At 47.7% G+C, this 22,459-nt stretch overlaps 1 protein-coding gene across 1 annotated transcript in view; it reads right to left on the reverse strand.

Annotated features, from left to right (window-relative positions):
* poc1a (POC1 centriolar protein A) overlaps nucleotides 1-22,459 on the reverse strand; it is an 87,809-nt gene that overhangs the window by 10,831 nt on the left and 54,519 nt on the right. Inside the window, exon 10 of the mRNA XM_036984282.2 lies at nucleotides 10,780-11,040. Coding sequence (XP_036840177.2) covers nucleotides 10,780-11,040 — 261 coding nt within the window. The remainder of the gene's footprint in view (nucleotides 1-10,779; nucleotides 11,041-22,459) is intronic.

The following is a 22,459-nucleotide window of genomic DNA, read 5'->3' on the forward strand; positions in this document are numbered from 1 at the left end:
CCACAGTGGAGATCTGAATGTTATGCTCCACAGTGGAGATCTGAATGTTATGCTCCACAGTGGAGATCTGAATGTTATGCTCCACAGTGGAGATCTGAATGTTACGCTCCACAGTGGAGATCTGAATGTTATGCTCCACAGTGGAGATCTGAATGTTATGCTCCACAGTGGAGATCTGAATGTTATGCTCCACAGTGGAGATCTGATTGTTACGCTCCACAGTGGAGATCTGAATGTTACGCTCCACAGTGGAGATCTGAATGTTACGCTCCACAGTGGAGATCTGAATGTTACGCTCCACAGTGGAGATCTGAATGTTATGCTCCACAGTGGAGATCTGAATGTTACGCTCCACAGTGGAGATGAAGCCAGCCCAAAAGGTTAGCAAACAGAATCTAATTTCCACCCAGATGTTTGTTATATCAATAACTGCTGATATCCACATATCTCCAAACTGCAGTTGGTTATCTGAATGAGATTGGACGGCTATATTTAACCTGGTGGGTTGGCATATATATAGAGCTGCTAAAGATCATGTTGACCCTGAGATCTGTGAGTGTGTGTGTGTGTGTACAAAGCAACAGAATGGAAATGACTTGTAGATTATGTTAAACTGATAAGATTCAGTCTCCATGAAATGACTCCTGTACCTCTGCTAGTTCTTTGGGCTCTAAAGCCAGGTTACTGTAAAACACTTGACAACTACTGAAGTAAAAAAAGGCATTTGTATTTTCAGTTGAAGTCTGAAGTTTACATACACTTAGGTTGGAGTCATTAAAACTCGTTTTTCAACCACTCCACAAATGTCTTGTTAACAAACTATAGTTTGGCAAGTCGGTTAGAACATCTACTTTGTGCATGACACAAGTCATTTTTTCCAACAATTGTTTACAGACAGATTATTTCACTTATAATTCACTGTATCACAATTCCAGTGGGTCAGAAGTTTACATACACTAAGTTGACTGTGCCTTTAAACAGCTTGGAAAATTCCAGAAAATAATGTCATGGCTTTAGAAGCTTCTGATGGGCTAATTGACATAATTTGAGTCAATTGAAGGTGTACCAGTGGATGTATTTCAAGGCCTACCTTCAAACTCAGTGCCTCATTGCCTGACATCATGGGAAAATCAAAAGAAATCAGCCAAGACCTAAGAAAAAATTGTAGACCTCCACAAGTCTGGTTCATCCTTGGGAGCAATTTCCAAACGCCTGAAGGTACCACGTTCATCTGTACAAACAATAGTACGCAAGTATAAACACCATGGGACCACGCAGCCGTCATACCGCTCAGGAAGGAGACGCTTTCTGTCTCCTAGAGATGAACATACTTTGGTGCGAAAAGTGCAAATCAATCCCAGAACAACAGCAAAGGACCTTGTGAAGATGCTGGAGGAAACGGGTACAAAAGTATCTATATCCACAGTAAAACAAGTCCTATAGACAACCTGAAAGGTCGCTCAGCAAGGAAGAAGCCACTGCTCCAAAACCGCCATAAAAAAAAGCCAGACAGTAAAGTACACATTCTAAAACGGTAAAATAATGTTTTGCACAAAAATGGCAATACGAAAATCTGCACGCAGCCAACCCTAATTTCAATTAGGAAACACATTAAAAATCCAATGCAAAGTTACACCTCACTTTTCTAGTTGTAGGGAGGACCCGGCAAGCCAGCCTAATCCCTATAATGTAAACTCCAACAGAAATAACTTGTATAACTTGTATAATGTATAACTTCTAATTAAACCAAATCGTTTGCACTCATGACGACTGGTTTCAATCAAATTTTCAGTCAACTTACAAGCAAATACTTTATGAATATACTTGTCCAAATCACCTTGCAACTAGCCTGCTAACGTTAGCCCCGACTAGCCTGCTAACGTTAGCCCCGACTAGCCTGCTAACGTTAGCCCCGACTAGCCTGCTAACGACTAGCCTGCTTAACGTTAGCCCCGACTAGCCTGCTAACTTTAGCCCCGACTAGCCTGCTAACGTTAGCCCCGACTAGCCTGCTTAACGTTAGCCCCGACTAGCCTGCTAACTTTAGCCCCGACTAGCCTGCTAACGTTAGCCCCGACTAGCCTGCTAACGTTAGCCCCGACTAGCCTGCTAACGTTAGCCCCGACTAGCCTGCTAACGACTAGCCTGCTTAACGTTAGCCCCGACTAGCCTGCTAACGTTAGCCCCGACTAGCCTGCTAACGTTAGCCCCGACTAGCCTGCTTAACGTTAGCCCCAACTAGCCTGCTAACGTTAGCCCCGACTAGCCTGCTAACGTTAGCCCCGACTAGCCTGCTTAACGTTAGCCCCGACTAGCCTGCTTAACGTTAGCCCCGACTAGCCTGCTAACGTTAGCCCCGACTAGCCTGCTTAACGTTAGCCCCGACTAGCCTTCTAACGTTAGCCCCGACTAGCCTGCTAACGTTAGCCCCGACTAGCCTTCTAACGTTAGCCCCGACTAGCCTGCTTAACGTTAGCCCCGACTAGCCTGCTTAACGTTAGCACCGACTAGCCTGCTAACGTTAGCCCCGACTAGCCTTCTAACGTTAGCCCCGACTAGCCTGCTTAACGTTAGCCCCGACTAGCCTTCTAACGTTAGCCCCGACTAGCCTGCTTAACGTTAGCCCCGACTAGCCTGCTAACGTTAGCCCCGACTAGCCTTCTAACGTTAGCCCCGACTAGCCTGCTAACGTTAGCCCCGACTAGCCTTCTAACGTTAGCCCCGACTAGCCTGCTAACGTTAGCCCCGACTAGCCTTCTAACGTTAGCCCCGACTAGCCTGCTTAACGTTAGCCCCGACTAGCCTGCTTAACGTTAGCCCCGACTAGCCTGCTAACGTTAGCCCCGACTAGCCTTCTAACGTTAGCCCCGACTAGCCTGCTAACGTTAGCCCCGACTAGCCTTCTAACGTTAGCCCCGACTAGCCTGCTAACGTTAGCCCCGACTAGCCTTCTAACGTTAGCCCCGACTAGCCTGCTAACGTTAGCCCCGACTAGCCTGCTTAACGTTAGCCCCGACTAGCCTGCTAACGTTAGCCCCGACTAGCCTTCTAACGTTAGCCCCGACTAGCCTTCTAACGTTAGCCCCGACTAGCCTGCTTAACGTTAGCACCGACTAGCCTTCTAACGTTAGCCCCGACTAGCCTTCTAACGTTAGCCCCGACTAGCCTGCTTAACGTTAGCACCGACTAGCCTTCTAACGTTAGCCCCGACTAGCCTTCTAACGTTAGCCCCGACTAGCCTGCTTAACGTTAGCTCCGACTAGCCTGCTAACGTTAGCCCCGACTAGCCTGCTAACGTTAGCCCCGACTAGCCTGCTAACGTTAGCCCCGACTAGCCTGCTAACGTTAGCCCCGACTAGCCTGCTAACGTTAGCCCCGACTAGCCTGCTAACGTTAGCCCCGACTAGCCTGCTAACGTTAGCCCCGACTAGCCTGCTAACGTTAGCCCTACCAACGTTATGTTAGCACTACATGAGTCAGCCAGCTGCAATCAACACTTAGCTTACGTAACTAGCCAGTTATTAATGATTGTTAGCTATATGCATTCTTAACCAGCAAGCAAACCAGCCAGCTAACGTTAGCTTTTAGCTAACTAGCTATTAACCTGGCCAGCCTAGCCAACCATGGTCGGCAAGCTAGAGCCCGACTACTAGAGACCAGCAAGAACACAACGGATTTACAGATTGATGGCTATGGCCCATCCAATGGTAAAACCGTTATAATGCATGCAGGCTGAGTTAGCTACCAAAGCCTGGGGGAGGCGGGCGCTTCACCACAGATTGAGAATCAGGAAAATCCCCCCCAAAAAAGATAGATTCCAGATGTCCGTCAGCTAGCGCGCTAGTACGAAGCAAAGGTGGGAAAAAAAAGTTACAAAACTCCTGTAGCCTTCTTCACAGAGAACATGCCGAAAAGTTGATACACACAAAAAGGAGAACTGACGAGGTACTACACCATTTTTCTTTTCTTTTGAGCCCACGGCAAGAAGGCACCAGAGCCTGCCATGCTAATGGGTTCCCACTAGATAACACAGCCACAAAGTAGGTGAAGAGCATGCTGAATGGCCACATCTGCTTCTTGCTTACATCACACTTCCCGTGATTGGTGGATTGAAGCTCACCAACGCCAACACTTGGGTGTCTGATGTAATTACATGCTAGCGTGGCTAGCACACGAACTCGGTAGCACAGAGTAGATCCTCCATATGACGTTGAGAAATGGTGCTTTGTGGGTAGTTTAGAAGTTATCCGAAAATAAGTTAATAAATATGTAACAACCCCCGAAACATAATTATGTTTGTACTTTTAGGTAATCAGATCTAACTACAGCTAAGTTACTAAGTCTTTGACCACACTGTGTTGTTACATCGGTGAGATAAAACTCATGCTTCCCACCCTTTAAGTAAATCATGTATTAAATGAGGTGAAAAGGAGACAAAGTTTCAAAGTGGCACTCCAGTTTCCTAGTTTCCAGTAACTATCAGGTATTCAAACCCTATCCTTTTCCCCCACCCATACTTATTCCCCAGGGTGTTGCTGTAAAAAGACAATGTATTGAACGAAAGAACAAATTGATTTGATTGTTACGCAATGGGATTAAAAACAAGTTCTCAGCTAACTTATCTGGTAAAATCAGGGTAGAGGACCATTTAGTGGCAGTAAGTTCATCCTCTGATTTCTAAACACAGTCAGTCGAGCTACAAAAAAAAAAAAAAAACACTTTCACTTGATGTCTCAAGTACTGAAGAATTATTCAATTAAAAATAAGAATAAACTTATCGGGGAAAAAAAATTGTAAATGAGTGAGAACGCTTTGAGAAGTAGTTGTGGACCTCGTCTTTTCCCTCTAACGTCTTACTTTAACAGCTACAAGCTACTACAAAAGAAAAAAAAATTACTTTCAGTTAACGTCTCGATTTTATGAACCAAACAATTATCCTCCAAGAATGATCCTTTGACAATTAAACAATCTATGGCGTAATGACAGCAGGTGGTGGAGGTGTCGTCATCCTCCAACTCACTCCTAACCTCAAGTCAAACTAGAACAAAGACTAGGCCTAAACATTCAGCTGATGGCTCAATTAAGAACCGGATAATTATCTCTCTCCAGTAAAACCCTTTCTACTTAGTGGAGGATCACATAATGACAGCAGAAATTGAAAGAGCTGCATTCTAACTTCAGTTAAACTATACAACAAAATATAATTATATATATATATATATATATATATATATATATACACACACACACACAGTGGAAGTCGGAAGTTTACATTAACTTAGGTTGGAGTCATTAAAACTCTTTTTCAACCCCTCCACAAATGTCTTGTTAACAAACTATAGTTTTGGCAAGTCGGTTAGGACATCTACTTTGTGCATGACACAAGTCATTTTTCCAACAAGTGTTTACAGACAGATTATTTCACTTATAATTCACTGTATCACAATTCCAGTGGGTCAGAAGTTTACATACACTAAGTTGACTGTGCCTTTAAATAGCTTGGAAAATTCCAGAAAATGATGTCATGGCTTTAGAAGCTTCTGATAGGCTAAACAGCTTGGAAAATTGTAGACCTCCACATGTCTGGTTCATCCTTGGGAGGAATTTCCAAACACCTGAAGGTACCACGTTCATCTATACAAACAATAGTACGCAAATATAAACCATGGGACCACGCAGCTGTCATACCACTCAGGAAGGAGATGTGTTCTGCCTCCTAGAGATGAACGTACTTTGGTGCGAAAAGTGCAAATCATCCCAGAACAACAGCAAAGGACCTTGTGAAGATGCTGGAGGAAACAGGTACAAAAGTATCTATATCCACAGTAAAATGAGTCCTATATCGACATAACCTGAAAGGCCGCTCAGCAAGGAAGAAGTCACTGCTCCAAAACAGACATAAAAAAGCCAGACTACAGTTTGCAACTGCACATGGGGACAAAGATCATACTTTTTGGAGAAATGTCCTCTGGTCTGATGAAACAAAAAAATAACTGATTGGCCATAATGAGTTTGGAGGAAAAATGGGGAGGCTTGCAAGCCGTAGAACACCATCCCAACCGTGAAGCACAGGGGTGGCAGCATCATGTTGTGGGGGTGCTTTGCTGCAGGAGGGACTGGTGCACTTCACAAAATAGATGGCATCATGAGGCAGGACAATTATGTGGATATATGGAAGCAACATCTCAAGTCTTCAGTCAGGAAGTTAAAGCTTGGTTGCAAATGGGTCTTCCAAATGGACAATGGCCCCACACATACTTCCAAAGTTGTGGCAAAATGGCTTTAAGGACAACAAAGTCAAGGTATTGGAGTGGCCATCACAAAGTTCTGACCTCAATCCTATAGAATATGTGTGGGCAGAACTGAAAAAGCGTGTGCGAGCAAGGAGGCCTACAAACCTGACTCCGTTACACCAGCTCTGTGAGGAGGAATGGGACAAAATTCGGCCAACTTATTTTGGGAAGCTTGTGGAAGGCTACCCAAAACGTTTGACCTAACTTAAACAATTTAAAGGCAATGCTACATAGTGCACTACTTTAGACCAGGGCCCTATTCCCTATATAGTGCACTACTATAGACCAGGGCCCTATTCCCTATATAGTGCACTACTTTAGACCAGAGCCCTATTCCCTACATAGTGCACTACTTTAGACCAGAGCCCTATTCCCTATATAGTGCACTACTATAGACCAGGGCCCTATTCCCTATATAGTGCACTACTTTAGACCAGAGCCCTATTCCCTATATAGTGCACTACTTTAGACCAGGGCCCTATTCCCTATATAGTACACTACTTTAGACCAGAGCCCTATTCCCTATATAAGTGCACTACTTTAGACCAGGGCCCTATATAAGTGCACTACTTTAGACCAGGGCACCATTTGGAATGCTCTCCCAGTCCTCTATTAAATATGTAAAAATGCCACATTACTCCCCGACCGTCACATAGACCAGCACCCATAATAATATACACACTGTAACACTCATTATCTCTATCTCTCATTATCTCTCAGAGTGACTGAGTGAAGCTAGCACAGCATATTCCAGTATTCAGGGTTCATATTGTTAATTATTCAACAGTGGTTGTGGAGCTTCTGGCTACAGCTTTACACTGCATCCCAAATGGTGCACTATTCCCTATGTGGGTGCTGGTCTAAAAGTAGTGCACTATGTATGGAATAGGGTGCCATTTGGAACACAAGCCTTAGTGTAGTTTAAAAGAGCTGTAACATCCAGGGATTCCAATTCTCAGAACTCCTGTTCTGTTCTGGTCATTATTAATCATCATCCAAAGAGAAAGCAGAATTTAGTCGCTGTGATGTAGTCAGTGATCACAGAATATGGAGTTATCCCTTTTTACTGAATATGCAACCGCAGCTGAAGGAGCAAACAGTATTCGTTGATCTCCCTCTCTCTCTCTCTCTACAACCCAGACCACCCATACAACAACAAAATCTGAAATACTAGGTGTTAAATCTGGGAATGTGTTACGATGGATTTGGAATTTAAATAAATACAATTTATTTATTAGAATTTAAATAAAATTATCCACAGCCATTGTTGCAACCCTTATTACCAGTCTGTTCAAACTCTCTTTCATATCGTCCGAGATCCCTAAAGATTGGACGACGAATCAATGCTTAGATACCAGCCCAGCAGTTTGAGAAAATCTCTCCAGTTTGATTGAGACCGACAGAATCGTACATTCTGCTTGTGCTTCTCTTAACATGTTATCCCATAACAATCTAAGACCCGTCTAAGAGTCCAAGACCCGTCTAAGAGTCCAAGACCCGTCTAAGAGTCCAAGACCCATCTAAGAGTCCAAGACCCATCTAAGAGTCCAAGACCCATCTAAGAGTCCAAGACCCATCTAAGAGTCCAAGCTTGTTGTTGTTGAGGCAAGTCAAAGTTCAGTAGCCGATGTCTACACCACTTGGTTAACAGTAGAAACGGGATTCTTCAATGAAGAACTGAGAGGAGAGAGAGCTGGGCCCTACTGAGAGGACAGAGAGCTGGGCCCTACTGAGAGGACAGAGAGCTGGGCCCTACTGAGAGGACAGAGCTGAGCCCTACTGAGAGGACAGAGAGCAGCAGCTGGGTCCTACTGAGAGGAGAGAGAGCTAGGCCCTACTGAGAGGAGAGAGAGCTAGGCCCTACTGAGAGGACAGAGAGCTAGGCCCTACTGAAAGGACAGAGAGCTAGGCCCTACTGAAAGGACAGAGAGCTAGGCCCTACTGAGAGGACAGAGAGCTGGGCCCTACTGAGAGGACAGAGAGCTGGGCCCTACTGAGAGGAGAGAGAGCTGGGCCCTACTGAGAGGAGAGAGAGCTAGGCCCTACTGAGAGGAGAGAGAGCTAGGCCCTACTGAGAGGACAGAGAGCTAGGCCCTACTGAAAGGACAGAGAGCTAGGCCCTACTGAAAGGACAGAGAGCTAGGCCCTACTGAGAGGACAGAGAGCTGGGCCCTACTGAGAGGACAGAGAGCTGGGCCCTACTGAGAGGAGAGAGAGCTGGGCCCTACTGAGAGGACAGAGAGCTGTGCCCTACTGAGAGGACAGAGAGCTGGGCCCTACTGAGAGGACAGAGAGCTGGGCCCTACTGAGAGGACAGAGAGCTGGGCCCTACTGAGAGGCGAGTGTGAATCAGCAACTAGGTTCTACTGAGAGTACAGAGAGCTGGGCCCTACTGAGAGAGCAGCAGCTGGGTCCTACTGAGAGGAGAGTGTGAATCAGCAACTAGGTTCTACTGAGAGTACAGAGAGCTGGGCCCTACTGAGAGGACAGAGAGCTGGGCCCCACTGATAGGACAGAGAGCTGGGCCCTACTGAGAGGACAGAGAGCTGGGCCCTACTGAGAGGACAGAGAGCTGGGCCCTACTGAGAGTACAGAGAGCTAGGCCCTACTGAGAGGACAGAGAGCAGCAGCTGGGTCCTACTGAGAGGACAGAGAGCAGCAGCTGGGTCCTACTGTCTGCAGGTCACTAATGGTTTTCATGCACATTTTTTTCCACTTGAGAAATACTGCAACAAACATCTTTAGCGATATGCCAAATTGCGAGACTCAAGATCTCCGGTGCTATCAATTGATAAGACATCATTAGAAGAACGGATAACGAGAGAAATAAAAAAATACTCAACCAACATGGTAGAGATAACACCTTAAATAAGCATCTTAAATAAGCATGCCCCTTTCAAAAAATGCAGAACCTAGTGGTTAGAGTGTGGAGGCGGCAGGGTAGCCTAGTGGTTAGAGTGTAGAGGCGGCAGGGTAGCCTAGTGGTTAGAGTGTAGAGGTGGCAGGGTAGCCTAGTGGTTAGAGTGTAGAGGCGGCAGGGTAGCCTAGTGGTTAGAGTGTAGAGGTGGCAGGGTAGCCTAGTGGTTAGAGTGTAGAGGCGGCAGGGTAGCCTAGTGGTTAGAGTGTGGAGGCGGCAGGGTAGCCTAGTGGTTAGAGTGTAGAGGCGGCAGGGTAGCCTAGTGGTTAGAGTGTGGAGGCGGCAGGGTAGCCTAGTGGTTAGAGTGTAGAGGCGGCAGGGTAGACTAGTGGTTAGAGTGTAAATAAACAAATACCCTGTGCTTTATCACTTGGCCATAGGGGCATATAGTGCAAAATGCAATCTTGTTAATTTATTATATTAGATATTAAAAATGGACAGACTAGCTCAAATTATGACTATTCATTGATCATGATCATAATCCAATGGATTATTAATTTATGAATTCATAAAATAAAAATAAATCAAATTTAAAAAGTAGGTGGGTGAAATTATATTGTTTATTTGGTATTATTTAACAGCAAAATGTATTTCTGATGTGCACTACGTCAAGCACAACCTTTTAAATCAACAAGTCCATTTGGATGGAAACACACATCTCAAACAGGGCACCAAATGGCTGCAAACAATGTACCGGCTGAGATTTACAACCTGATAGCAATGTGTCAGAATATCAATAAAATGCTTTGGTGAATTATATTAATCATGCACCTCTTCTTACTCGACGTCATGGAAAACCTCCTATTTCTCTGACAGATATCATTCTCAGTTTGTTTCATATATAGCTAGGTAGTTTCCACTTTAAGAGATATTAATAATGTATGGAGTTGGCAGTAAGGCAACCTCACCAGACTCCACCGAGGAGAGAGATTCACAGAGGTCATAGTGAGGGAGGGAGAGAGAGAAGGAGGGAGGGGAGCAGAGAGAGAGAGGGAAGAGAGAGAGAGAGAGAGGGCAGAGAGAGAGAGAGAGTGAGAAGGAGGGAGGGGGGCAGAGAGAGAGGGAGAGGGCAGAGAGAGAGAGAGAGAAGGAGAGAAGGAGGGGGGGGCAGAGAGAGAGAGGGGGAAGAGAGAGAGAGAGATAGAGAAGGAGGGAGGGGGGCAGAGAGAGAGAGGGAGAGGGCAGAGAGAGAGAGAGAGAGAGAGAGAGGGAGAGGGCAGAGAGAGAGAGAGAGGGAGAGGGCAGAGAAAGAGGGAGAGAGAGAGGGCAGAGAGAGAGAGAGAGAGAGAGAGAGAGAGAGAGAGAAGGAGAGGAGGGAGGGGGGCAGAGAGAGAGAGAGAGAGAGGGAGGGAAGGAGGGAGGGGATCAGAGAAAGAGAAGGAGAGGGGCAGAGAGGGAGGGGGCAGAGAGGGAGGGGGGCAGAGAGAGAGAGGGAGAGGGGCAGAGAGGGAAGGACGGAGGGGATCAGAGAGAGAGAGAGAGAGAGAGAGAGAGAGAGAGAGAGAGAGAGAGAGAGCACACATTGCTTCAGCATCAATAACACACTAATAAAACAGAGAGATGTGTTACCTGTGTGAGAACATCTAGTTGAGCCACTATGTGTTCCAGGGTGCTGGCCAGACCAGCAGGCACCATGCCTTCTCTCTGGGTCTGTGTCTGGGGCGGAGGCTCGGTGCGTGTCAGCTCGACAGTGGGGGGCCTGGCTCTGGGAGCCCTGGAGGTCTGGGTGGGTCTGGAAGACAGGCTCCGGGTGACGCTGCCACTCCTACTCCTCACCTCCGTACGTAAGCCCCGCCCCTGGCCGTTAAACAGCTCTGACTCAGACGACTCCTTGAGAGGACAAGAAAAAAACATATCAACATCTGGGTGTCCAACAACTATCTATGACCAGAGGTTTTACCTGACTATGTAAACTAACCAGTAAACTATGGGTCCTGAATATGACTAAGGACCAGACCATCTCTTTCGCTAGTATCCCTCCTCCTCAGAATAATTTCCCCTCAACTCCTGTTCAACATCTGGTAGACAGGTGGCCCTGCAACAAGGCCATCTTCTCTCTCCCTCCAAGGTGTGTAAATATTGACTTGTGTGGTCAGGGAGAAGTGATGCTCCCTGTGCCTGTCCACGTACACCCACTTTGTGTTGAGAGAGAGAGACACGAGAGAGAGATGAGAGAAACAGAGATGAGAGAGAGAGACACGAGAGAGAGATGAGAGAAACAAAGATGAGAGAAAGAGAGACGAGAGAGAGGAGAGAAACAGAGATGAGAGAAAGAGAGACGAGAGAGGAGAGAGAGAGAAACATGTTTCCCATGCCAATAAAGCCCTTGAATTGAATTGAGAGACGAGAGAGAGAGAGAGACGAGAGAGAAACGAGAGCGAGACGAGAGAGAGAGAGACGAGAGAGAGAAACGAGAGCGAGACGAGAGAGAGCGAGAGAGAGAAACGAGAGAGAGAAACGAGAGAGAGCGAGAGAGAAACGAGAGAGAGAAACGAGAGAGAGCGAGAGAGAAACGAGAGAGAGCGAGAGAGAGAGAGAGAGAGAGAGAGACGAGAGAGAGGAGAGAAACAGAGATGAGAGAAAGAGAGACGAGAGAGGAGAGAAACATGTTTCCCATGCCAATAAAGCCCTTGAATTGAATTGAGAGACGAGAGAGAGAGAGAAATGAGAGAGAGAGAGAGAGAGAGAGAGAGAGAAGTGAGACAGAGTGAGAGAGAGAAGTGAGACAGAGATAGAGAGACAGAGATAAGTGAGAGAGAGAGAAGTAAGACAGAGAGACAGAGAGAGAGAGAGAGAAGTGAGACAGAGAGAGAGAGAAGTGAGACAGAGAGACAGAGAGAGAGAGAGAGAAGTGAGACAGAGAGAGAGAGAAGTGAGACAGAGAGACAGAGAGAGAGAGAGAGAGAGAGACAGAGAGAGCGAGAGAGAGAGAGAGAGAGAGAGACGAGAGAGAAACGAGAGAAACGAGAGCTAGAAATGAGAGAAACGAGATGAGAGAAAGAGAGACGAGAGAGAGGAGAGAAACAGAGATGAGAGAAAGAGAGACGAGAGAGGAGAGAAACATGTTTCCCATGCCAATAAAGCCCTTGAATTGAATTGAGAGACGAGAGAGAGAGAGAAATGAGAGAGAGAGAGAGAGAGAGAGAGAGAGAGAGAGAGAGAGAAGTGAGACAGAGACAGAGAGAGAGCGAGAGAGAGAGAAAGAGAGAGAGAGAGAAGTGAGACAGAGGGACAGAGAGAGAGCGAGAGAAGTGAGACAGAGTGAGAGAGAGAAGTGAGACAGAGAGAGAGAGAAGTGAGACAGAGAGAGAGAGAAGTGAGACAGAGAGACAGAGAGACAGAGAGAGAGAGAGAAGTGAGACAGAGATAGAGAGAGAGAGAGAGAGAGAGAGAGTGAAACGAGCGAAAGAGAGGAGAGACGGAGAGGAGGAGAGTTTCAATTGAGTCGTATGTACAGGATACTCATGGTATACACCGTTCAACCAAATGCTACTTACAGGTTCCTTCTGGACGAGGCAACAACAACAATAATAAATAATAATAAAGATAATGCAGAGAAAATAAGTTCATATTCATTTTTAAACACAACACAAATGTTTTAACTTAGGAAGAGTTCATCGATCCTCCACCAAATTTCACAGTGGGTGCGAGACACTGTGGCTTGTAGGCCTCTCCAGGTCTTGTGGGCCTCTCCAGGTCTTGTAGGTCTCTCCAGGTCTTGTAGGTCTCTCCAGGTCTTGTCGGCCTCTCCAGGTCTTGTCGGCCTCTCCAGGTCTTGTCGGCCTCTCCAGGTCTTGTAGGCCTCTCCAGGTCTTGTGGGTCTCTCCAGGTCTTGTGGGTCTCTCCAGGTCTTGTGGGTCTCTCCAGGTCTTGTGGGTCTCTCCAGGTCTTGTGGGTCTCTCCAGGTCTTGTGGGTCTCTCCAGGTCTTGTGGGCCTCGCCAGGTCTTGTGGGCCTCTCCAGGTCTTGTGGGCCTCTCCAGGTCTTGTGGGCCTCTCCAGGTCTTGTGGGCCTCTCCAGGTCTTGTAGGCCTCTCCAGGTCTTGTCGGCCTCTCCAGGTCTTGTAGGCCTCTCCAGGTCTTGTAGGTCTCTCCAGGTCTTGTAGGTCTCTCCAGGTCTTGTAGGTCTCTCCAGGTCTTGTAGGCCTCTCCAGGTCTTGTAGGCCTCTCCAGGTCTTGTAGGCCTCTCCAGGTCTTGTCGGCCTCTCCAGGTCTTGTAGGTCTCTCCAGGTCTTGTGGGTCTCTCCAGGTCTTGTGGGTCTCTCCAGGTCTTGTGGGCCTCTCCAGGTCTTGTCGGCCTCTCCAGGTCTTGTAGGCCTCTCCAGGTCTCGTATCCACTGTGAAATTTGGTGGAGGATCGGTGGTGACCTGAGGGTGCTTTAGCACGGCTGGAATCGTGCAGATTTGTCCTTGTGAAGGACGTATGAATCAAGCCACGTACAAAAGGTTGTCCTGGAAGAGAAAACATGCTTCCTTCTGCTCTGACAATGTTCCCCAACTCTGAGGATTGTGTTTTCCAGCAGGACAATGCGCCGTGTCACACAGTCAGGTCAGTCAAGGTGTGGATGGAGGACCACCAGATCCAAGTCCCTGTCATGTCCAGCCCAATCTCCAGACCTGAACCCCATTGAAAACCTCTGGAATGTGACCAAGAGTAAGATAGATGGTCACAGGCCATCGAACAAAGCCGAGTTAGTTAATTTTTTTGCACCAGGACTGGCATAAAGTCACCCAACATCAAGACTGGTAGAGAGCATGCCAAGACGCATGAAAGCTGTCATTGAAAATCAGGGTTCTTCCACCAAATATTGATTTCTGAACTCCTCCTAAGTTAAATCATTTGCATTGTGTTTTAAAAATGAACGTATTGTCTTTGCATTATTCGATGTCTGACAACACTGCATCTTTATTGTTCTTTCCATCAGTTGTCATTTTCTGTAAATAAATGCCCTAAATTACAATATTTTTATTTGGAATTTGGGAGAAATGTTGTCAGTAGTTTATAGATTAAAACATAAATGTTAATTTTACCCAAACACGTACTTATAAATAGTAAAACAATAATAATAATAATAATTTTTGCAGTGGTCTCTTAATTTTTTCCAGAGGTGTGTGTGTGTGTAGGTGTGTATGTGTTCTAAGGTCGGAGAATCAGAGCAGGTGGTCAGTCCTGTTAGAATCAGAGCAGGTGGTCAGTCCTGTTAGAATCAGAGCAGGAGGTCAGTCCTGTTAGAATCAGAGCAGGTGGTCAGTCCTGTTAGAATCAGAGCAGGTGGTCAGTCCTGTTGGGGTTGGAAACAAAGAAGGTGGTCAGTCCTGTTAGGGTTGGAAACAGAGCAGGCGGTCAGTCCTGTTAGAATCAGAGCAGGTGGTCAGTCCTGTTAGAATCAGAGCAGGTGGTCAGTCCTGTTGGGGTTGGAAACAGAGAAGGTGGTCAGTCCTGTTAGGGTTGGAAACAGAGCAGGCGGTCAGTCCTGTTAGAATCAGAGCAGGTGGTCAGTCCTGTTGGGGTTGGAAACAGAGAAGGTGGTCAGTCCTGTTAGAATCAGAGCAGGTGGTCAGTCCTGTTAGAATCAGAGCAGGTGGTCAGTCCTGTTAGAATCAGAGCAGGTGGTCAGTCCTGTTAGGGTTGGAAACAGAGCAGGTGGTCAGTCCAGTTAGAATCAGAGCAGGTGGTCAGTCCTGTTAGGGTTGGAAACAGAGAAGGTGGTCAGTCCAGTTAGAATCAGAGCAGGTGGTCAGTCCTGTTAGGGTTGGAAACAGAGCAGGTGGTCAGACCTGTTAGAATCAGAGCAGGTGGTCAGTCCTGTTGGGGTTAGAATCAGAGCAGGTGGTCAGTCCTGTTGGGTTGGAAACAGAGCAGGTGGTCAGTCCTGTTGGGGTTAGAATCAGAGCAGGTGGTCAGTCCTGTTGGGGTTGGAAACAGAGCAGGTGGTCAGTCCTGTTAGAATCAGAGCAGGTGGTCAGTCCTGTTGGGGTTGGAAACAGAGAAGGTGGTCAGTCCTGTTAGGGTTGGAAACAGAGCAGGCGGTCAGTCCTGTTAGAATCAGAGCAGGTGGTCAGTCCTGTTGGGGTTGGAAACAGAGAAGGTGGTCAGTCCTGTTAGGGTTGGAAACAGAGCAGGTGGTCAGTCCTGTTAGGGTTGGAAACAGAGCAGGTGGTCAGTCCTGTTAGAATCAAAGCAGGTGGTCAGTCATTTTGGGGTTAGAATCAGAGCAGGTGGTCAGTCCTGTTAGAATCAAAGCAGGTGGTCAGTCCTGTTAGAATCAGAGCAGGTGGTCAGTCCTGTTAGAATCCGAGCAGGTGGTCAGTCCTGTTAGAATCAGAGCAGGTGGTCAGTCCTGTTAGAATCAGAGCAGGAGGTCAGTCCTGTTAGAATCAGAGCAGGTGGTCAGTCCTGTTAGAATCAGAGCAGGTGGTCAGTCCTGTTGGGGTTGGAAACAGAGAAGGTGGTCAGTCCTGTTAGGGTTGGAAACAGAGCAGGCGGTCAGTCCTGTTAGAATCAGAGCAGGTGGTCAGTCCTGTTGGGGTTGGAAACAGAGAAGGTGGTCAGTCCTGTTAGAATCAGAGCAGGTGGTCAGTCCTGATAGAATCAGAGCAGGTGGTCAGTCCTGTTAGAATCAGAGCAGGTGGTCAGTCCTGTTAGGGTTGGAAACAGAGCAGGTGGTCAGTCCAGTTAAAATCAGAGCAGGTGGTCAGTCCTGTTAGGGTTGGAAAAAGAGAAGGTGGTCAGTCCAGTTAGAATCAGAGCAGGTGGTCAGTCCTGTTAGGGTTGGAAACAGAGCAGGTGGTCAGACCTGTTAGAATCAGAGCAGGTGGTCAGTCCTGTTGGGGTTAGAATCAGAGCAGGTGGTCAGTCCTGTTGGGTTGGAAACAGAGCAGGTGGTCAGTCCTGTTGGGGTTAGAATCAGAGCAGGTGGTCAGTCCTGTTGGGGTTGGAAACAGAGGAGGTGGTCAGTCCTGTTAGAATCAGAGCAGGTGGTCAGTCCTGTTGGGGTTGGAAACAGAGAAGGTGGTCAGTCCTGTTAGGGTTGGAAACAGAGCAGGTGGTCAGTCCTGTTAGAATCAGAGCAGGTGGTCAGTCCTGTTGGGGTTGGAAACAGAGAAGGTGGTCAGTCCTGTTGGGGTTGGAAACAGAGCAGGCGGTCAGTCCTGTTAGAATCAGAGCAGGCGGTCAGTCCTGTTAGGGTTGGAAACAGAGCAGGCGGTCAGTCCTGTTAGAATCAGAGCAGGTGGTCAGTCCTGTTGGGGTTGGAAACAGAGCAGGTGGTCAGTCCTGTTGGGGTTGGAAACAGAGCAGGCGGTCAGTCCTGTTAGAATCAGAGCAGGTGGTCAGTCCTGTTGGGGTTGGAAACAGAGAAGGTGGTCAGTCCTGTTGGGGTTGGAAACAGAGCAGGCGGTCAGTCCTGTTAGAATCAGAGCAGGCGGTCAGTCCTGTTAGAATCAAAGCAGGTGGTCAGTCATTTTGGGGTTAGAATCAGAGCAGGTGGTCAGTCCTGTTAGAATCAAAGCAGGTGGTCAGTCCTGTTAGAATCAGAGCAGGTGGTCAGTCCTGTTAGAATCAAAGCAGGTGGACAGTCCTGTTAGAATCAAAGCAGGTGGACAGTCCTGTTAGAATCAGAGCAGGTGGTCAGTCCTGTTAGAATCAAAGCAGGTGCTCAGTCCTGTTAGAATCAGAGCAGGTGGTCAGTCCTGTTAGAATCAGAGCAGGTGGTCAGTCCTGTTAGAATCAGAGCAGGTGGACAGTCCTGTTGGGGTTAGAATCAGAGCAGGTGGCCAGTCCTGTTAGAATCAGAGCAGGTGGTCAGTCCTGTTAGAATCAGAGCAGGTGGTCAGTCCTGTTAGAATCAGAGCAGGTGGTCAGTTCTGTTAGAATCAGAGCAGGTGGTCAGTCCTGTTAGAATCAGAGCAGGTGGTCAGTCCTGTTAGAATCAGAGCAGGTGGTCAGTTCTGTTAGAATCAGAGCAGGTGGTCAGTCCTGTTAGAATCAGAGCAGGTGGTCAGTCCTGTTAGGGTTGGAAACAGAGCAGGTGGTCAGTCCTGTCAGAATCAGAGCAGGTGGTCAGTCCTGTTAGAATCAGAGCAGGTGGACAGTCCTGTTAGAATCAGAGCAGGTGGACAGTCCTGTTAGAATCAGAGCAGGTGGTCACTCCTGTTAGAATCAGAGCAGGTGGTCAGTCCTGTTAGAATCAGAGCAGGTGGTCAGTCCTGTTAGAATCAGAGCAGGTGGTCAGTCCTGTTAGGGTTAGAATCAGAGCAGGTGGTCAGTCCTGTTAGAATCAGAGCAGGTGGTCAGTCCTGTTAGAATCAGAGCAGGTGGTCAGTCCTGTTAGAATCACAGCAGGTGGTCAGTCCTGTTAGAATCACAGCAGGTGGTCAGTCCTGTTAGAATCAGAGCAGGTGGTCAGTCCTGTTAATATCAGAGCAGGTGGTCAGTCCTGTTAATATCAGAGCAGGTGGTCAGTCCTGTTAGAATCAGAGCAGGTGGTCAGTCCTGTTAGAATCAGAGCAGGTGGTCAGTCCTGTTAGAATCAGAGCAGGTGGTCAGTCCTGTTAGAATCAGAGCAGGTGGTCAGTCCTGTTAGAATCAGAGCAGGTGGTCAGTCCTGTTAGAATCAGAGCAGGTGGTCAGTCCTGTTAGAATCAGAGCAGGTGGTCAGTCCTGTTAGAATCAGAGCAGGTGGTCAGTCCTGTTAGAATCAGAGCAGGTGGTCAGTCCTGTTAGAATCAGAGCAGGTGGTCAGTCCTGTTAGAATCAGAGCAGGTGGTCAGTCCTGTTAGAATCAGAGCAGGTGGTCAGTCCTGTTAGAATCAGAGCAGGTGGTCAGTCCTGTTAGGGTTGGAAACAGAGCAGGTGGTCAGTCCAGTTAGAATCAGAGCAGGTGGTCAGTCCTGTTAGGTTTGGAAACAGAGAAGGTGGTCAGTCCAGTTAGAATCAGAGCAGGTGGTCAGTCCTGTTAGGGTTGGAAACAGAGCAGGTGGTCAGACCTGTTAGAATCAGAGCAGGTGGTCAGTCCTGTTGGGGTTAGAATCAGAGCAGGTGGTCAGTCCTGTTGGGTTGGAAACAGAGCAGGTGGTCAGTCCTGTTGGGGTTAGAATCAGAGCAGGTGGTCAGTCCTGTTGGGGTTGGAAACAGAGCAGGTGGTCAGTCCTGTTAGAATCAGAGCAGGTGGTCAGTCCTGTTGGGGTTGGAAACAGAGAAGGTGGTCAGTCCTGTTAGGGTTGGAAACAGAGCAGGCGGTCAGTCCTGTTAGAATCAGAGCAGGTGGTCAGTCCTGTTGGGGTTGGAAACAGAGAAGGTGGTCAGTCCTGTTAGAATCAAAGCAGGTGCTCAGTCCTGTTAGAATCAGAGCAGGTGGTCAGTCCTGTTAGAATCAGAGCAGGTGGTCAGTCCTGTTAGAATCAGAGCAGGTGGACAGTCCTGTTGGGGTTAGAATCAGAGCAGGTGGCCAGTCCTGTTAGAATCAGAGCAGGTGGTCAGTCCTGTTAGAATCAGAGCAGGTGGTCAGTCCTGTTAGAATCAGAGCAGGTGGTCAGTTCTGTTAGAATCAGAGCAGGTGGTCAGTCCTGTTAGAATCAGAGCAGGTGGTCAGTCCTGTTAGAATCAGAGCAGGTGGTCAGTTCTGTTAGAATCAGAGCAGGTGGTCAGTCCTGTTAGGGTTAGAATCAGAGCAGGTGGTCAGTCCTGTCAGAATCAGAGCAGGTGGACAGTCCTGTTAGAATCAGAGCAGGTGGACAGTCCTGTTAGAATCAGAGCAGGTGGTCAGTCCTGTTAGAATCAGAGCAGGTGGTCAGTTCTGTTAGAATCAGAGCAGGTGGTCAGTCCTGTTAGGGTTAGAATCAGAGCAGGTGGTCAGTCCTGTTAGAATCAGAGCAGGTGGACAGTCCTGTTAGAATCAGAGCAGGTGGACCGTCCTGTTAGAATCAGAGCAGGTGGTCAGTCCTGTTAGAATCAGAGCAGGTGGTCAGTCCTGTTAGAATCAGAGCAGGTGGTCAGTCCTGTTAGAATCAGAGCAGGTGGTCAGTCCTGTTAGGGTTAGAATCAGAGCAGGTGGTCAGTCCTGTTAGAATCAGAGCAGGTGGTCAGTCCTGTTAGAATCAGAGCAGGTGGTCAGTCCTGTTAGAATCACAGCAGGTGGTCAGTCCTGTTAGAATCAGAGCAGGTGGTCAGTCCTGTTAGAATCATAGCAGGTGGTCAGTCCTGTTAGAATCAGAGCAGGTGGTCAGTCCTGTTAGAATCAGAGCAGGTGGTCAGTCCTGTTAGAATCAGAGCAGGTGGTCAGTCCTGTTAGAATCAGAGCAGGTGGTCAGTCCTGTTAGAATCACAGCAGGTGGTCAGTCCTGTTAGAATCAGAGCAGGTGGTCAGTCCTGTTAGAATCAGAGCAGGTGGTCAGTCCTGTTAGAATCAGAGCAGGTGGTCAGTCCTGTTAGAATCAGAGCAGGTGGTCAGTCCTGTTAGAATCAGAGCAGGTGGTCAGTCCTGTTAGGGTTGGAAACAGAGCAGGTGGTCAGTCCAGTTAGAATCAGAGCAGGTGGTCAGTCCTGTTAGGGTTGGAAACAGAGAAGGTGGTCAGTCCAGTTAGAATCAGAGCAGGTGGTCAGTCCTGTTAGGGTTGGAAACAGAGCAGGTGGTCAGACCTGTTAGAATCAGAGCAGGTGGTCAGTCCTGTTGGGGTTAGAATCAGAGCAGGTGGTCAGTCCTGTTGGGTTGGAAACAGAGCAGGTGGTCAGTCCTGTTGGGGTTAGAATCAGAGCAGGTGGTCAGTCCTGTTGGGGTTGGAAACAGAGCAGGTGGTCAGTCCTGTTAGAATCAGAGCAGGTGGTCAGTCCTGTTGGGGTTGGAAACAGAGAAGGTGGTCAGTCCTGTTAGGGTTGGAAACAGAGCAGGTGGTCAGTCCTGTTAGAATCAGAGCAGGTGGTCAGTCCTGTTGGGGTTGGAAACAGAGAAGGTGGTCAGTCCTGTTAGGGTTGGAAACAGAGCAGGCGGTCAGTCCTGTTAGAATCAGAGCAGGTGGTCAGTCCTGTTGGGGTTGGAAACAGAGAAGGTGGTCAGTCCTGTTAGGGTTGGAAACAGAGCAGGCGGTCAGTCCGGTTAGAATCAGAGCAGGCGGTCAGTCCTGTTGGGGTTGGAAACAGAGCAGGTGGTCAGTCCTGTTAGGGTTGGAAACAGAGCAGGTGGTCAGTCCTGTTAGAATCAAAGCAGGTGGTCAGTCATTTTGGGGTTAGAATCAGAGCAGGTGGTCAGTCCTGTTAGAATCAAAGCAGGTGGTCAGTCCTGTTAGAATCAGAGCAGGTGGTCAGTCCTGTTAGAATCAGAGCAGGTGGTCAGTCCTGTTAGAATCAGAGCAGGTGGTCAGTCCTGTTAGAATCAGAGCAGGAGGTCAGTCCTGTTAGAATCAGAGCAGGTGGACAGTCCTGTTAGAATCAGAGCAGGTGGTCAGTCCTGTTAGAATCAGAGCAGGTGGTCAGTCCTGTTAGAATCAGAGCAGGTGGTCAGTCCAGTTCAAGTGTTCAGCAGTCTGATGGAGAACTGTCTCTAAGCCTGTTATTATCAGACCTCATGCCCCGTAGAAGAGGAGACATTCTGAGCAGAAAACAAACCCTTGGACTTAAGGTTTAGAACCACAGCAACCATACAGTCAGTTCTGTTCTGCCCCCACTACGCATCTGTCCAAACCCAGCCATCATGAATGCCACACACACACACACGCACGCACACTGACTAACCCTCCCTGTGTTGTTGCACGGCCATTCAGTCTCTACCTAGTCATCAAGCTTAATCTCACTTCCCGTCTGCCAGAGAGACCAGAGGGGGGAGGGGTGTGTGTGTGTGTGTGTGTGTGTGTGCAGACATTTGACTTTGCTAAAAAAAATAAAAATAAACATTCTGTACTGATTTCTATTGGTTGTTTGGCTCGACAATGATTTCTATTGGTTCTCTGGTGTGACAGGGAATGCCACAAGATGCATTTTTTTTACTATTTGGTAAATGGCGCTCGGCCATTTTTAACACTACTTGGTAAATGCTCGACCTTCCACAGACTCAAAACAGCCAGCCAGTGAAGCAGCCTGTGAAGCAGCCCGTGAAGCAGCCCGTGAAGCAGCCCGTGAAGCAGCCCGTGAAGCAGCCCGTGAATTCCACATATATGTTTTCCATTGTAGATCTAGATACAGTGCATTGGGAAAGTATTCAAACCCCTTGACTTTTTCCACATTTTGTTACGTTACAGCCTTATTCTAAAATGGATTTAAAAAAAGTATTCCCTCATCAATCTATAAACAATAACCCATAATGACAAAGCGAAAACAGGTCTTTTCAGAAATGTTAGTACATTTACTACAAATAAAACCTTACTCGGTACTTTGTTGAAGCACCTTTTGCAGTGATTACAGCCTCCAGTCTTCTTTGATATGACGCTACAAGATTGGCACACCTGTATTTGGGGAGTTTCTCCCATTCTTCTCTGCAGATCCTCTCAAGCTCTGTCAGGTTGGATGGGGAGCGTCGCTGAACAGCTATTTTCAAGTCTCTCCAGGGATGTTTGATCGGATTCAAGTCCGGGCTCTGGCTGGGTCACTCAAGGACATTCAGAGACTTGTCCCGAAGCCACTCCTGCGTTGTCTTGACTGTGTGCTTAGGGTCGTTGTCCTGTTGGAAGGTGAACCATCGCCCCAGTCTGAGGTCCTGAGCGCTCTGGAGCAGGTTTTCATCAAGGACCTCTCTGTACTTTGCTCCGTTCATCTTTCTCTCGATCCTGACTAGTCTCCCAGTCCCTGCCGCTGAATAACATCCCCACAGCATTTCATTTTATTTAACCTTTATTTAACTAGGCAAGTCAGTCAATGACGGGGAACAGTGGGTTAACTGCCTTGTTCAGGGGCAGAAGGACAGATGTTTACCTTGTCAGCTTGGGGATTCGATCTTGCAACCTTTCGGTTAAACTCCAAGTGGGTTGCCATGTGCCTTTTACTGAGGAGTGGCTTCCGTCTGGCCACTCTACCATAAAGACCTGAGACTCCTGATGGAGTTCTGTAGAGATGGTTGTCCTTCTGGAAGGTTCTCCCATATCCATAGAGGAACTCTAGAGCTCTGTCAGTGACCATCGGGTTCTTGGTCCCTGCCAAAAGGAACCTAAAGACTTTCAGACCATGAGAAACAAGATGCTCTGGAAACCAGCATTTCCTCCATCCGTCACGTCTGGAGGAAACCAGGCACCACTCATCACCTGGCCAATACCATCCCTACGGTG

Source organism: Oncorhynchus mykiss, chromosome 7, assembly GCF_057628025.1.
Source record: "Oncorhynchus mykiss isolate SJ-2025 chromosome 7, ASM5762802v1, whole genome shotgun sequence".
NCBI lineage: Eukaryota > Metazoa > Chordata > Actinopteri > Salmoniformes > Salmonidae > Oncorhynchus > Oncorhynchus mykiss.